Here is a 16,122-nt window from a genome sequence, read left to right as displayed (position 1 = left end):
CCGGGGGCGGGGCTTCGGCGGGAGCCCGCGGGGTCTTTCTCGGACCCAGCAGGTGGGAGCCGGGGGCGGATTCGCACGGCGAGGGCGGGGTTTGAGACCAACCGTAGCCGCTGCCCGGGACTGCGGGCTTTCGGCCTCTGCAGGGGCGGGGCGGGGCCGGAGGCGGGGCTTTAGGCCCAGCCCTCGGGCCCTCGCCTCTGATTGGACGGGGCGGGGCTTGGGGCGGGGCCCGCTCGGCTTTTGACAGCTGTCCCTTGCACAGCGGCAGCCGAGTCTGGTGGGGTCGGAAACCTGTGGCCCCGCTCCGCGCGCGTCCCCGTCCCTCCTTGGCCCCGGCCCCGGCCATGAAGCGCATCTTCTCCTGCTCCAGCTCACAGGTGGCGGTAGGTGCCAAAATGTTTGGGAGGATGGGGCTGGGGATGGGGTCCATGCCCTGTCTTGACCTAAGGCTGCATGCCATCTCGATGCACCGTCACCTTTTCTCTTTATTGGTCTTTCCAAACCTTCCGCTGCCTCTCTGCAGCCCGCCAACCTTGTCTTCCTCAAGACCCTGCCTCCCCCGCCCCTTCCCGACTTGCTTTCCTAACCCCTGCTCTCCCCAAGGTCCTTTCCTGGCCCCTTTCTTGTCCTCCCAGCGCCCAACTTCGGGCATGTTTCCTGCCTTCTCCCCAAGGCCCTGTCTTCTAACTAAGTTCTATCTCCAGGTATTGAACCACCCCCAGCGTCTTCCCCAACCCTAGACCCTATCAGCCTCAAGCTCCATTATGTCCCACAGACTGGCTGTCCTATATAGCCCTGCCATCTTCCAGTCCTGCCCTGTCCCCACAGCCTTGTACAGGGCCCTAACCCTTGCTCTTCCCTATCAGCCCAACAGTAATCCCAGCCCTGTGCCTTCCCCTAGCCCTTCTTCTCTGTCTTCTCTGTCTTCGCCTCCAACCTACTATGCCACTTCCACTCCCATTCTCTCCCTGACACCACTGGCTTTCAGATATCACTCCAATCCTCTTTCCAATTGGTGTGCCCATAACAGCGGCCACTTCTTGTTCTCGCCTCCCACATTTTTCCTTATCTATCCAATGGTCATCCCATCCCACTTACCCCCATTTTGCCTGGCCCTCCTCCCTCCTACTCTCTGGGTTAATCTTGCAGTCTGGCCAGCCTGACAGGCACTGCCAGAGGACACACTGTTGCCTGGCCACTCCCCAAGGAACTGGGTGAGTTGCCTGCAGAATCCACCCCAGCCTGTTCACTGCAGTGTCTGGCCATCGGGCTGGTTCTTGGGCCAGTCAAGGCCTTCTGCCTGTGTCTTCTCAGAATATTCCTTCACCTTAAACCCTCACCCAGTTTTTAGGGCTTGCACTCTCTACTTCCTTTGACTGAGTTGGGGAAAGGTGATGGTGAAAGAAGAAGATAGGGTGGACTCGCTCTGAGTGTTCCCAGCAGAAGTCACTCTACTCCCCGATGCTCTTTCAGAACAAAACACAAGGAAAAAAGTGACAGAAAGTGGTGACTAAGGAACTGTGTAGTTTCTCCTTCTCTGAAGGACTTTAACAGAGAAACCCCTTATCTGGAGATGGAATTTTTGGTGGAAGTTGGGGCTATAGCTCATTTAGAAGGAAATTAACTAGTTACCTGTAGTAATATTGCTTAGTCTAACCTGACTGGTGTCATTCATAAGCAAACGTGAGAAATGCTCAGGTAGCTCACTCTGCACGGGCAGGCCACAGAAGCCAACGAGTGAGCTATGAGGCAAGAGTAAGAGCTCTGTTGAGGCCTGTCCTTTTCCCATTTACATTAGCTTCTCCACTTAGTTTCCACACATCGATCAAACAGTCAAAAGTCACTCACTGAATAGCCAAGACAAGTACCAGAAACTTAGGGTACCCAAACTCTCTTCCTCATAATAATGATCTTACTTTTATGGACTCTTCCTTAGTTCCTGAATTTTACAACATTGTCCTTCCTTTTCAGGAAATGTGTGGAGTCCACCTGTTCCTTAGTAATGGGGAACTATTCCATTCTTTCTGGTTTCTCCAGTCCTTGGACAGGAGGGTTTCTTCAGTCATTCTGGGGTCACAGAAAGCTTGAAAATAGGCCAGTTTCAGCTATAAAGTGTTTCCCCATGAAACTTCTACACACTTCTCATCATAAATTCCTCCACTCCCTGGGTGGTCAACCCCACTGGACCCGATTGCCAAACAAACAGCATGACGGCCTTCCCCGGCCACTCCCAAAGCCTGAAAGACTGCCCCTCCCCATCACGACGCCCACCCTGGGTCCAAGGCCAAAGCCCTTCACCGTCAGCCTGAGGTAAGGATCCTGAAAGAACGAGGGTCATTTTTAAATGAATGTTCCTCATCCAGCATATAGGAAGCTCAGCAAACAAAAACAGTTGCTGTAATCTCATTTTATTTTAGCTGAGTAGAGGTTGTCTCAGGGTATCTCACATAGTTAATTTACTCTGCCTATGTGGGAAGTAGACTGAAAATCACTTTGAGGACTTGCTTAGAAGTGTTTTCTCTGGCATTAAAAAACTGAGTCAGGTCCTCTCCTCGAGGGCAGCCTTTCCATTTCCATTCACCTGTCCTACTGTGGTAGCCACTCTCTCTCTACCTGTTGGTGTGCTTTCATCTTCGTAGGATGCTTATAGGCACACAGCCAAAGATAAGAGGAGGCTGCAATTACTTCTACATAAGCCCCCAATCTTGCCTTTAGAGACACAAAGTTTACCCTTATTACTGAGTCTGCTGATTAATTTGGTAATGGCAGCTCCCCTGAGGCGGTGATGGTAATCAAGTGCCTCCTTTCCAAGGTGCTGGGGTGAGCAATGAGCTGGATCTTAGAATTTGAGATCATCCTTATATCCTTCACTCCAGTTTTTCAGAATTTCCACCCATTCTCAACTCCCCTTAGTGTAATGAGATTATTAGAACTATCCAGCTGGAAAGAAAATTGTCTACACTACTACGGAGCGCCTTTACATCTCTACAGCCTGAGTACTGTTATTCATTGGATGATAGCAACAAGATTCTTTCCTCTCATTCCATTGGCTGGGAAATTCTGAGCCTAGGAACACACAAAACATTCCCAGCAAGACCAGGAAGGAAGGAGATTGGAGCTAACATTTATTGTGCCCCTACTATGCGACAGACATAGTGCTAGGTGCTTTATATGTTGTTTTGTCATTAGGAGCCTGAGGTTCAGAGACATTGTTATTTGCTTCAGTTTCCAGAGATGGAACATGTTAGAGTCAAGGTTTTAAACAGAACTTCAGACTGAGGTCAGCTGATAGCAGTGCAGCGTGATGAAGGGGTGGTTGTCGCTCTCTTCATTTCCTGAGGGTGACCTGGCTCCCCCCCACCCAGGGCACTGGATAACTGTGTTCTTATGACTCAGATTCTGTTGGGATATGGAGGGGTCATTTTGCTTATTTCATCCTTTGAGAAAAACTTGTTTGGAGACTCCTCTCCAGGCACGGAGTAGCCTCGGAGAGGGTGGGTGACTTTGCCCTGGAGGCAGCCTGGGACTGTTTATCTGGAAATTAGTAAACCTCTTGCCATAGCTCCATAGTAGTGTGGTACAGTGCTGAGAATTTGGATTGGGCACCAGGTGACCTGGGTTCTAATCCCAATCTACCACTATTTCAGTGGTAACACCTTGGACAGTTACCTAACGTCAGTGTGCCTCAGCTTCTTCTGTCAAATAGGTGTGATAATATCAGCCCTAAGTACTTCCTAGGGAAGTTGAGAAGATAATTGGAATAGCACTGCAAGGGGCTATTAGGAATTACAAGTGCTGTCTAGGAGGATTACCTGAAAATCTATCTCCCCTAGATAATGTTATGGTTTGGGCATCCTGTTGATGAATAATTTACCCTGGCTATGTAAATAATCTTTGAAAATGAGTTATTGGGCTTCTCTAGACCCTATTTTTCTCCGTCTCCTCTCATGGCCTCTTTCTTGTTGAGATCACACCTCCTAAGATGCAATGTACCTCTACCAATGCCCCATTACTTCCTGTTTTTTTTTTTGTTTTTTTTTAATAAGGGCCATACATTTGTATGGCTCTTCACAGTTTATAAAAAGATTTTATACACATTACCTTATTTACTCTTCACAACACGATGAAGTAGTTATTATTACCCACATTTTATAGATGGGGAAACAGACTAGAGGTATTTAATGGCTTATTCTAGGTCACACAGCTGAGAAAGTGGCTGAACCAGACCCCCAAACCCAAGCTGACTGACAAAATATTCATCTAGTGCCCTTTTCATCATACCACAGATCTTTGCATTGCTTTTTCCTCTTCTTTCTCCTCTTGGGCCAAACCAGGCTTCCCTGTGCTTTCAGTCCTGGGTGTTTTTACACAGCTCTCTCTTTTACGCCCTGTGATATTTCAATTATTGTAATTACCCTACCACCCACAAAACTCAAGCAGGAATGCAACAATGCATGCCCAGGTGTGGCTGTCATCTGGGACAGCTGCTCTCTGCTAGGAAGGGAGGAAAGGGTGGAGGAAGGGAGCAAGCTGTCTTTGTGCTGCCTCCTTAGGCTTTGCTGGAGACCTATCTTTGCCTGCTGGTTGTTCTTGCCACAGAAAGGGAAGGGAGATTCACTAAAGGGCATAGATTCGAGAAGGCAAAAAACAAATTCTATACTCCCCTCCCAGTTCTGGGACTCAAAGCCTCTGGGTGTAAATGATATGGCCAAGTATTTGGACCCCTGATGTTTTAGTGCCTTGCTTTAATTCTCAAATAACTGAGCAGAAAAAGCATGGCACTAGGGGTAGGTGAGAGGCAATTTGAGCCCAATCAGTAGTTGGTTAGATTGTTTCTGTTTGCTCTAGCAAGACCTAGAGAACACAAGGGAAAAGAGTCACGGCTAGGACTGCTCTGAGGTTGGGCACCTAATAACAATCAAGACGATGAGATCTGAAATACTATGTATTCAGCACTCATAGATGATTTTTCTACATCAGTAGTCCAGGTACCTTGGCCCGGGGCTGGCAATAGTTTGCATTAGTTCTTGGTGGCATATGAGTTGGTGACTGTTTAACTGACCCACCCAAAAAGTACTAAATGGCCTATGCTGAGAGATTCGTGGAGCACTGGAAGGACCTCAGGGATGTCCCTTTCCCTTACTTGGATATCTCCCTCTTTTCTTTCTCCACACCACCGCCTTCCCCCATATTCACTCAATTTGTGGCTCTGGAGCAGGTGGAGAAATGGAACCGCCGTGATCAGAAGCTGCTGGAGGCAGTGCAGCGGGGGGATGTGGGACGTGTGGCTGCCCTGGCCTCCCGGAAGTCTGCCCGACCCACCAAGCTAGACTCCAACGGCCAGTCCCCGTAAGTAAGTCCTCCTGACCCCATCCCTGGTATGTGGTTTCCTTTGACAGCCCCAAAGCTCAATATGATGTAGGACCAGGGAATGCCTAGAGCTTGAGAGATCTTTTGGCTGTTTCTTGTCTTAATTAGCAAGCCTATCCATGAATCTGTGCTCTGTATCAAGTGCTACATAAAGGGAAGGAAGAAGTTATTACCCTTTCACCTCACAACCCAGATGGACCACAGTGACATAAAAAGGACACAGAATCTACTAAACAAATAGCAAACTAATACATACATGAAATAAAGTAGAGTATTTCTTCATTGCACAAGTAGGAGGGGAAGATGTGTGTGTTTGGGAAATTATGAATGGAATGATAGCCACGGGAGTCACACTGCTGGAGGAAGTTATTTGAATGAGGGGGATTTTATCCCTTGTCCCTGCCCACGTCAACCTCCAAATGTCCAGCCTTCTGCTCTTTCCACTTCCACTGGGGGTCCTGGGCTCAGAGCAGCAGGCACTTAGGTGTTCCCTGGACAGCCCTGCTCGAGTCTGAGATTCCTTGAGCCCTGTAGCTCTTACTTCTATCTCTGCCTCCAGCTTCCTCTTCCTTTCTGACTGTAGGCCCTCCAGCCTTCTCTTGTCCAGGAAGTCAGACAGTGGGAGGTTGCCTCTGCTTTGGGGACTGGCTTTTGGGGCAGTGCTCATTAAGCTTCTCCCACTCTGCATCCCCTGGTCCCTTCATCCTTCTGCCTCTTGGCCCTGATTCTGGCAGGTTTCACCTGGCAGCCTCCAAAGGCCTGACGGAGTGCCTGACTATTCTGCTTGCAAATGGGGCTGACGTCAACAGCAAGAACGAGGACGGTGAGTTGGACAGAGCCCCGGCCCCTCCGCTTGCTTCTGCCGTTACAGCAGCCGCAGGGCCGGGGGCCGGGCTCTGCTGGGGCTCCAGCTGTGGGACCCTGCTTCTCTCCTCAGTAAGTCCTGACTGGCACCCCTCCGGGGCTTCCCCTCCTTGCAAGCGGGCACACCTCTCCCCCACTCCCACCTCTAACATAGGTACCGGTGCTCGGGGAACAGGAATTTCTGGCTGTGGCTGAGAGCTTCCCTCCCTAATCTCCCTCTGATTATCTGTGCGTCCCTTGCCTTCCCGCCCTGTGAGTCAGCAGCGTGCATGGGGCCACCCACCCTCCCCCTCTCTCGCTCTTTCTCTTTCCAGGAAGCACCGCCCTGCACTTGGCCACCATCTCCTGCCAGCCACAGTGTGTCAAGGTCCTGCTGCAGGTAAGAGCAACCCCTTAATACCACTCCTGTGACAGGAAGAAGGAGGCCCAGAGAGTCCCCTAACTTTGTCTTGGCATCACAAATGGTATTTGGCCCCAGATGTACCCCTCTCCACCCCAGGAAGAGGGCTGGTAATCATCTATTCATTGATTCACAACTTTTATCTTGCAACTACTCTACTGCAAAAGCAGTTGCCAGGGACTGCCCACCTGTCAGTTAGCACACGTATATTGAGCTCTGCCGTTTCCAGAGCCATCGCAGAGACGAACTGCTGTGATATTTGGCAGGCAGAAGCTGGGCAGTGGTGTTCAGATTAAATGTCTGCTTTTGAAGCACAGATGAGGAATATACACTCGACATGTTACGTGGACAATATATAAATAAATCCCCCAAAGTACGGAAGGCAGGGACTACCCTAAAAGGCCACTGGACAATTGACTGTCCTGCTTTTGTTCGTCCAATTATGATCCTAAAGTGCCAGCCATGGACCCAGGTCATTCACCCTCACGTGTTTATTTACCTGTAACTGATTTTTCTTCGGCCCTGTGTTTAGGAGCCAGGGCTGAAATGTAAGCCTGCCTATAATCTGCAAGGAATGGACTGGGCATACCTCTCCCAGAGCCCTGGTCCTCCCGCCCCTCCCCACATCACCACGGAAGGTGGACATCCGACAGGGGGTATGCACTGGGGTTGTTAATGCCAAGCTCCCTGCTGCTTCTCTTTGTGGCTGTTTGCAGCACGGCGCCAATGAAGATGCTGTGGATGGAGAAAACCGCAGCCCGTTGCACTGGGCAGGTCCGTGTCAGGGGACTGGTAGGAACAGCGCTGCAGGGGCTGTGGGGCGGATGGGGGAAGGGAGGAAGGATGACATCGGGGGGGAGGGCAGGCCAGGTTTGACTGCTGAAATAGAAAAAGGGGCTACTGTGTCCTGGCCTGTGCAGGCTGTCTTCCTGCTTCTCTCCCTTCACCTAATCATCCCTCAACCCTCTCCAGCCTCCTCTGGCTGTGCCTCAAGTGTGCTCCTGCTGTGTGACCACGAAGCCTTCCTGGATGTCCTGGATAATGTGAGTGTCAGAGGAAGTAGGCATTGCCCTACGCAGGGAGGCTGCTGCTCTCTCTGAGTTGGCCTGGCCAACTCCCAAGACCAAGAGTCTTCTTGCCTCTCTTTCTCTTCATCTTGCCCCTCCTCTTCCTCTTTCTCACGTAGGGGTTAGGCCTTGTCTCCTGGAGAGCATCTAACCCTGCAAAAGACAGCATTAGTCCCAGGACCTGGGCTTCTTTCTGGGGAGGCGTGGGGAGAGGGGAAGTGGTTGGACAGTGTCAAGCCTCTCTGCTCTCCCTGTCTCCTCGTGATCCCCTGCCGCACGTTCTGTGCAGGATGGACGTACGCCCCTGATGATCGCGTCGCTAGGTGGTCACGCAGCTATCTGCTCCCAGCTGCTGCAGAGAGGCGCCCGAGTCAACGTCACAGACAAGAATGACAAGTGAGCCCTTCCCATCTTGCCACCCCAGTTTCCAGACCCTGACTAATCTAGAGAAGAGCACTGGGCAAAGGGTGTGCGTATTGGGAGAAGAGGGGCATTGTGTGGAGCAGGTGTAGCTCGGGTTGAACGCCTGCTTAACATGGACGAGGTCTGGGGTTTGACCCCCATTACTTCCAAAAGGAAAAAAAAACAAAATGAAGGTTAGTCTCTGTGTTCCTGGGAGCCTCCTTCCTTCCTAGTGGTGGTACAAAAGAGTGCTGTCTGCTATTTAGCTCTTTTCCTCTTGGGGAGTTGAGGAAATTATCCTTGCACTTTACTAGTCAGTGGTTGCCACCCCCATCCTTCCAGCAGAGGTGGTCCCAGAAGTACAGTTGATACCTCTGGACCCATGGACTCATGTTGGTCTGTTGATCTCCTGATCCCACTGAGTGAGAGCTGACCCTGTGAGTGGAGTTTCTGGAACCAGTACTCCTGGGCTGCGTGGCGAAAGCCTACCCTCAGACTCGTTCTAACCCACAGGTCAGCTCTGATCCTGGCCTGTGAGAAAGGCAGTGCCGAGGTGGCTGAGCTGCTCCTGAGTCATGGAGCAGATGCGGGGGCAGTGGACAGCATGGGGCACGACGCCCTGCATTATGCTCTGCACTCACAGGACAAGGCCCTGTGGAGGCTGCTGCAGCAGGCCCTGAACCGGCGACGGAGGAGAGGTAAAGCCAAGTCCTCCTTTGTAACTTTGAGTTTCTTCCCTGAAGTCTTAGATTCCCATTCGTCCCATGGAAATAATCCATCTGATAAATAATTGTCACTTAGTTGAGAGTTTGCTCAACAGTACTGCTGCTAGTATGAGATGACCCCAAATTCCCAAAGGCATGGTTACAAAATCCTTAATGCAGCCTTATCTCTTACTGCTGGCATTCTCTGAGTTGTAATTTTATGTCTTTTTGTATGAGTTGCTGGTCAATCTCTCTCTTCCCTACTAGACTGTGAACCTTTCACATCACAGGCCACTTCTGTTTTGCTCACCAATAAGGTCCCCCTGCCTAGAAAAGGGTCTGGTACGTAATAGGTGCCTAAGAAAGAAATGAGTGAAAAAAAGGAATGACCTGACATCTCTGGGATTGGAAACCAAGTTTGCCAGGTGGTTAGGGACCCACACTGCAGGGATGGCTCCCAGTACCAGGAGGCACGTGTGGTGAGCGTAATTACACTGAGGGGCCGGGAACTTCTGAAGCCAGACTGTGGCTAGAAGCACGTGGGTCCGGTCTCCTCTCTCATTTTCCCCTCATCTTTTCTTATAGGTCAGGGGCTGGTTCAACGTTCAGATCTTCCATCCCGGGTAAGACCCTAAATGCCTTCCCCTTTTGTTTTGTTTTTTTTTTAAAGATTTATTTTTATTTATTTCTATGTATTTCTATCCCCTTCCTCCACTCCCCCATTGTCTACTCTCTGTGTCCATTCACTGTGTGTTCTTCTGCGTCTGCTTGGTATTATCAGGTGGCACTGGGAAACTGCATCTCTTTTTTGTTGCATCACCTTGCTGCGTCAGCTCTCTGTGCAGCACCACTCCTAGTCGGGCTGTGTTTTTATCATGTGGGGCGGCTCTCCTTGCAGGGTGCATTCCTTGCACATGGGGCTCCCCTACATGGGGGCACCCCTGTGTGGCACGGCACTCCTTGTGTGCAACAGCACTACGCGTGGGCCAGCTCATCACACGGGTCAGGAGGCCCCGGGTATAGAACCCTGGGCCCTCCATATGGTAGGCAGATGCTCTATCAGTTGAGCCACATCTGCTTCCCCCACTTTTGTTTCTGACTCGCCCCAGGCTGTCCCATAGGGAGATCTCCCAGACGGAGGTCGATGGGGATGCCGCTGGGGCTGGGTTAGCTGCCTGGCTTCACCTCCTGGTCTGTTCTCTACATAGGCCTCCCCATCGGAGCCCCAGGTGGACTCTCCACCTAAGAGCCCATGGAGAGCAGAGCCTGAGGAGGAGCAGGAGGAAGAGGAGGTCGAAGATCCGTACTCAGAGGAGTGGCGGTGGAAGTATGAAGAGGAGCAGAGGAAAGTTTCTCGGTTGGAACAGCAGCTGGTGCAAAAGACAGAAGAGTGTAAGGCTCAAGCCGCCGCCTACGTGGGCCTGGAGAACCAGATTCGAGAGCAGGTGCAGGAGCTGGGGCTCCTCCTATCCCAAGAGCCTGGGGCCCCAGGAAGGCCAGGCACTAGTGCCCGGCCTGGAGGGGATGGCATGGAGCAGGGCTGTCCCCTGGACCAGCTGGCTGAACGCATACAAGAGCTAAAGAAGCAGCACCAGGCAGCCAGGGCAAACCCAGTGCCAGCACCCACAAAGGCCCAGGATTCAGCCCCAAGGGAACTCCAGTATGAAACCCATGGGTCCCACCCAGAAGAACAGGGGACACCCCACAACCCAAGGTCTGAGACCATCAGGAAGGCCACAGAACAACAACTGACCACTAGTGGGAGGCAGGCCCTTGACCCTGGTCAGACGGACCAACCGGATGCTGGTCGGAAGGAGCGGCCTCGGGCCCCAGGGGCCGAACCAGCAGGCACAGCGGCAGAGCCAGTGGGCTCGGCCGCCATGAACCAGCTCCTGCTACAACTAAGGGAGGAACTGGCCGCAGTGTGGCGAGAAAAGGATGCTGCCCGGGGGGCTTTGTCAAGACCAATCCTGGAAGAAGCTCTGGGGACTCCCCGGGCTGAGGCTGCAGCAGCTGCGTGGGAGAAGATGGAGGCCCGGCTGGAGCGGGTGCTGGTGAGGCTGGATCGGGCAAAAGCAGGGCTACAGGCGAGACCCGAGGCCCCTGGCCGGGAGCCCCGAGAGGGTGCGCCAAAGGTGGCCCCAGGGAGCCACACCAAAAAGGATGAAGAGAAGGAGAAAAGAGTCCCTGGGGCCCGGGGGGAGCCCCTGGGAGCCCCTGGAGGGGAACAGGCCCTGGGAGGAGGCCTGGCCAAGGGACACCTGGAGAAGGAGGTGTCAGCGCTGAGACTGAGCAACAGTAACTTGCTGGAGGAGTTGGGGGAGCTGGGGCGAGAGCGGCAGCGGTTGCAGGGGGAGCTGCAGTCCCTGAGCCAGCAGCTACAGCGGGAGTTCGTGCCCAAGCCGGAGGCGCAGGTGCAGCTGCAGCAGTTGCGGCGGAGTGTGGGGCTGCTGACGGATGAACTGGCCGTGGAGAAGGAGGCGGCGGAGAAGCTGCGGAAGCGCCTGGCTTCCCAGAGCAGTGGCCTCCGAGAGCTGTGGGACTGCCTGCCGCCAGACCTGGTGGGCAAGGAGAGCGCCCGCAGCGTGGCCTCGCCCCTGGAGGAGCTGCAGGCCTGCATCGGCACCCTGGTGGACAGGCACCGCCAGGCCCAGCAGGTACTGGCCCGGCTCGAGGAGGAAAACCAGCAGCTGCGAAGAACCCCCGTCCCACGTGGGGAGCCCGGCGCTTCCCCCCAGGCCCCGGCATCCCCCCAGGTGGCCGCTCTGGAGCAAGACCTGGGGAAGCTGGAGGAAGAGCTGCGGGCCGTTCAGGCCACCATGAGTGGGAAGAGCCAGGAGATCGGGAAGCTGAAGCAGCTGCTCTACCAGGCCACGGAGGAAGTGGCCGAGCTGAGGGCGCGGGAGGCGGCCAGCCTGCGGCAGCACGAGAAGACGCGGGGCTCGCTGGTGGCGCAGGCCCAGGCGTGGGGCCAGGAGCTGAAGGCCCTGCTGGAAAAGTATAACACGGCCTGCAGGGAGATGGGTCGGCTTCGGGAGGCCGTGGCCGAGGAGCGCCGCAGGAGCGGAGACCTGGCCTCGCGGGCTGCTGAGCAGGAGCGGCAGGCCGGCGAGCTGCGCGGGCGCTCGGAGCAGTTCGAGAAGACCGCGGAGCTGCTCAAAGAGAAGACGGAGCATCTCATTGGAGCTTGCCGGGACAAGGAGGCCAAGGTGAGCGGGCCAGGCGGCCGTGGGGAGCACCGGGAGAGTTTCTTTGCATTGGGGGATTTGCTACCTGAATCCACCTTTGGGTAGTCAGGTGGACACCCTAAACTGAGCACACCTGTAGGGACCACATTCTGTTCTCCGGGTCTGAGGGGCTTGGTGTTAAGTTTGGAGGTGAGGTAAAGTATAAACAGAAGAGAGAAGTGTGGGCTTAAGTGCTAACATGTGGGGCATAGGGTCAGAAGCGGTGTGGTCAGGGCAGCTGCAGATGGAGCGCCATGGTTTTCCGTCATTTTGAGTTAGAGTGTCTGCCTGGAAAGAGGTCTAATAGTACCATGGGTTACTGAGAAGGTGACTCAAGGCTGATGGGTCAAGAAGAGTAGACTGAGCTCTGTAGACCCTCTCCTCTTCTCCCACTTCAGTCAGAGTGTGTTCTACAAAAGATTTGCATTGGCAAAGAGGACCCCAATGCAAATTTAAAATGTTTGAAAACTGCTCTGTTGGATGCAATCATTAATTCCCTGGAGTCAAAGAGATCTTGGTTCAAATCATGATGCCATCATTTATTAGCTGTTCAATTTTGACACATTACTTCACCCAGGCTCCTTATCTACAAAATGTGGATAATACTACTAATTATTTCAGAGAGAGTATTCCATGATATAATGTGTATAAAAATATCCGGCACATATTAAATACCCAATAAAAGGAAGTTAACCTTTATACCCCGGGTATAGGTGGGGTCTGGATGGACAATGACTTGGGTCTCGTTGGTTCCCTTTCTTCCTTTTGGCCTCAGATCAAGGAATTGTTGAAGAAGCTGGAGCAACTTTCAGAGGAGGTCCTAGCGGTGCGGGGAGAAAATGCTCACCTTGCCCTGCAGCTGCAGGTATGTTTTAATCCACAGGGAAATGGACACTGACAGTGAAGAGGGGGGACAATGGGGGTGATGGATATGTGGGAGAGATTGTGGGAGAGTCTGGGAATTGCAGAGGGCTGGTCAGGCAATGATGGGCCAAGGCACCCCACGCAGGACAGCTGACCACCTCGTGTTACTGCTCCTTATGCTTGGGGAGTCAGGGTAAGGGCGGGGAGGGTGGGCTCATGAACTCACATTGGCACTCACTCCCAGGAGTCCCAGAAGAACCATGAAGAGATCATCTCCACCTATAGGAATCATCTCCTGAATGCTGCTCGGGTGAGCACAGTGGAGTTTTGGGGGAGACAGAGAACTGGGCTGGGCATTTGAGGTCCCCTCTCTTCCATACTCATGCCATTTCTCAGAGAGCTGGACTTTATTATTATTAGTAGTAGTATTTTACAATTTATTTTTTATTTATTTCTTTTCCCTCCCCCCACCCCCAGTTGTCTGCTTTCTGTATCCATTTGCTATGTGTTCTTCTGTGTCCACTTCCATTCTTGTCAGCAGCACCTGGAATCTGTCTTGTTTTGTTGTGTCATCTTGCTGCGTCAGCTCTCCATGTGTGCAGCCCCACTCCTGGGCAGGCTGCACTTTTTTTGCACTGGGTGGCTCTCCTTACGGGGTGCACTCCTTGCGCGTGGGGCTCCCCTATGCAGGGGACACCCCTGCGTGGCACAGCACTCCTTGCATGCATCAGCACTGTGTGTGGGCCAGCTCACCACACAGGTCAGGAGGCTCTGGGTTTGAACCCTGGGCCTCTCATGTGATAGGTGGATGCCCTATCCATTGGCCCAAATCCACTTCCTGAGAGCTGGACTTTAGATGTTCCAGTGCCAGGTTTCTGGCTGTCATTAGGCAGCTCAAGAGAGGTTGAATGTGATGTGTGGGGAGATAGGTGTTTGCCTTTCGTTTTCAATCCCCTGACCCTTTGTAAGGCCTTTCTCTAAGTTCTTTCCTGAACCAACTTACCCATCACTAAGGAAGGAGAGGTGCGTGGCTTGCTCCTTTATTGGGACGAATAATATCTGCAAAGAATCAAACTCCTGTTGTGTACCAGGTGCTTTTACATCCTGTGTGCCCAGCCAGATGGCAGCAGTTGTAACCCTCAAAGCAACCCTGAAAAGTGGACAGCATTATCTTCCTTGTAAAGATAAGGAAACAGCCATGGCAAAGTTAAATACTATAAGCGAGGGCACATAATAAATAGTCTTACATTCTACACAGACCCTCCCTCACCTGTCCATCCTCATTTTCTTTCTTTCCTGCCATCTATAGGGCTATATGGAACAGGATGTGTACAATATCTTGCTGCGAATCCTCAGCACACAGGAGGAGTGAGTCCACCTGGGCCTGGATACAGGATTTCCCTGTTGTGAGTTGAGGGTTGAGGGTAATGAGAGAAGGCATTTGAGACAAAGGACTGGGGAAAGGAGGTTCAGGAAGGGAACCAGGGTCTCCTTCACCTCTATGTCCTGTGGGACAAAGGGCATTTGAGAAGAGATCCATCGAGAACATACAGGGAGTCACTGGGTGGCATTAGGAGTCAAGCGAGCAGGTGGACTGAAGGCGGCTGACTTATGGGATGGAGAGTGAAAGGTGGAGTTGGGTGCTCTCCCAGGCAGTAGGGAGATACTGTGAAAGATGAAAGATGGAGGGATAGTGGTACAGGACGGTCCCTAGAGTGGGACCTAGTGCAGATTCCAGAATCTCTCCTTCACTTCCACACATTCATTGAGAGAACAGTCATCCTCCATTCTTCTTCTTGCCACTAAGCAGGTGGCCATGTCCACCTCAGGTGGTGAGGGACTCTAGCTTCTTGGCATGAGTGGGAGGAGACTAAGGATTTGAAAAGGTGTGCATTTTATTCTTGAATTTCTTCTTTCAGGAAACAAAAGCATCCCCAGCTGCCAGAGGCTCCATCAGGCTGTGGCGGATGGTAGGGGTGGCCATTAGGAGTGGCGTGGGCAGGCCTCCACCTGATGTTGTGGACACCAGACCTGAGAACCTGGGCCCTGGAATCAGCACGGATGGGACTGGAGGAGGTCGGGGTGGAAGCCAGTTCTATGAAGAATAAAGCAGGAGGCACGATGGTGCTCAGTGTCGTTGTTTTTTCTGTCTAGAGGGGAGTAGAGGAAGGAATCCTTTTCATGCCCTTTTGATCACAAATGGTCTCATGAGTAAGCAGCGTTCAAACTTTGATTATGATCCACAGTAATATATTTTACATCCTGTTTGTACACATCTGAAATAATGCTCACCCTTATCATTTCCATTCCATTCCATTCCATTCCATTCCATTCCATTCCATTCCATTCCATTTCTATTCTATTCCATTCCTGTGCTCTTCTCTGCTATTATATACTGCCCCCCAAAAAATGTTGGCCATGATCCACCCACTAATAAATACATCAAGACCCACAGTTTGAAAAACAGTTCTCAGTAAAAACAGTGGTTGACATGCTTCCCTTCCTCTTTCTCAAATCCTTGCCTTATGGGCACAGCTCTAACCTTTTTTTCTCTACCTTGGGACTCCTGAGTCTCTGATTTTTTTAAAGGGGTTGAAAGACATGGATTTTCTTCACGATGTGATGTATCATCTAAAATAGTCTATTCTGTGTCAGACCATGTGCCTAGATTTGTGGGTTTATTTTTATAGGGTCCCTGTCTTTGCCCCAGGTGCAAAGAGGGATGAAAAGTCTGCTTCGTGGGAAAGGGATGAAGGGAACCAAGAATTGGCTTCTTCTCTCCACTTCTGTTCTCATACTGAAGAAAATGAATCTCTTTTGGTCACTTCCCCAGCGTCTTCTCCCTTCCTGCCCCTCCACCAGACTGCTAGGTGAGAGGAGGCAGTGAGGGCCTCCAAAACCTGGAATTGCAGTTCTGCGGCCCCCACACTGATCTCCTCCCCATTCCTGCTCTCAGCCCGCCCCCTGCTGGGTTATGTCAGGTCAGACAGCAGCGGTTTGGCAGTCAAGAAACTAAATTGCCTCTCTTTACCAATCAACCTTCTAGAAGCCCTTTCAGAGGCACAAGCCTTAGGTGGGGGCTGAGAGAAGCAGGGAGGTAGGGTAAAGAGAGTAAACAGAAGGCAGGGACTATGTGGGGTGGTGGGGAAAGAACTTATTTTCGAGTAGTTCTACTCTTTGGCTTCAGCTTTGGACAATTCTATATAGTAGATGCCTGACTGGGT

The 16,122-nt window shown here is 52.1% G+C and overlaps 1 protein-coding gene across 3 annotated transcripts; it reads left to right on the top strand.

The window, feature by feature from the left end:
• Window positions 1-251: 251 nt before the first annotated feature.
• On the top strand, window positions 252-15,025 carry ANKRD35 (ankyrin repeat domain 35). Of its 3 annotated transcripts, none has more exons than XM_012520428.4 (14): window positions 252-383; window positions 5,219-5,349; window positions 6,105-6,193; window positions 6,549-6,613; window positions 7,351-7,408; window positions 7,607-7,677; window positions 7,991-8,097; window positions 8,617-8,801; window positions 9,393-9,430; window positions 10,016-12,016; window positions 12,810-12,899; window positions 13,143-13,208; window positions 14,208-14,304; window positions 14,818-15,025. In XM_012520428.4, the coding sequence occupies exons 1-13, from the start codon at window positions 345-347 to the stop codon at window positions 14,268-14,270; spliced, it is 3,003 nt and encodes a 1,000-aa protein (XP_012375882.3). In that variant the 5' UTR covers window positions 252-344; the 3' UTR covers window positions 14,271-14,304; window positions 14,818-15,025. The 3 variants fall into 3 exon arrangements, with proteins under 3 accessions (XP_012375882.3, XP_071063490.1, XP_071063489.1); XM_071207389.1 differs by having other exon boundaries at window positions 257-383; window positions 5,219-5,353; XM_071207388.1 differs by lacking the exon at window positions 14,818-15,025 and having other exon boundaries at window positions 262-383; window positions 14,208-14,305.
• The last annotated feature ends 1,097 nt before the right edge of the window (window positions 15,026-16,122 follow it).

This window comes from Dasypus novemcinctus, chromosome 13 (assembly GCF_030445035.2).
Source record: "Dasypus novemcinctus isolate mDasNov1 chromosome 13, mDasNov1.1.hap2, whole genome shotgun sequence".
Classification (NCBI taxonomy): Eukaryota; Metazoa; Chordata; class Mammalia; order Cingulata; family Dasypodidae; genus Dasypus; species Dasypus novemcinctus.
Note: the sequence above shows the minus strand (reverse complement) of the source record. Positions and strands in the feature narration are given on the sequence as shown.

Bases quoted from the DNA above. Each gene is read 5' to 3' on its own strand.
- ANKRD35 (XM_012520428.4), top strand. From the start codon at position 345: ATGAAGCGCATCTTCTCCTGCTCCAGCTCACAGGTGGCG. The intron at 8,098-8,616 runs GTGAGCCCTTCC...TCTAACCCACAG, and splicing joins GTCACAGACAAGAATGACAA to GTCAGCTCTGATCCTGGCCT. The intron at 12,017-12,809 runs GTGAGCGGGCCA...TTTTGGCCTCAG, and splicing joins GCCGGGACAAGGAGGCCAAG to ATCAAGGAATTGTTGAAGAA.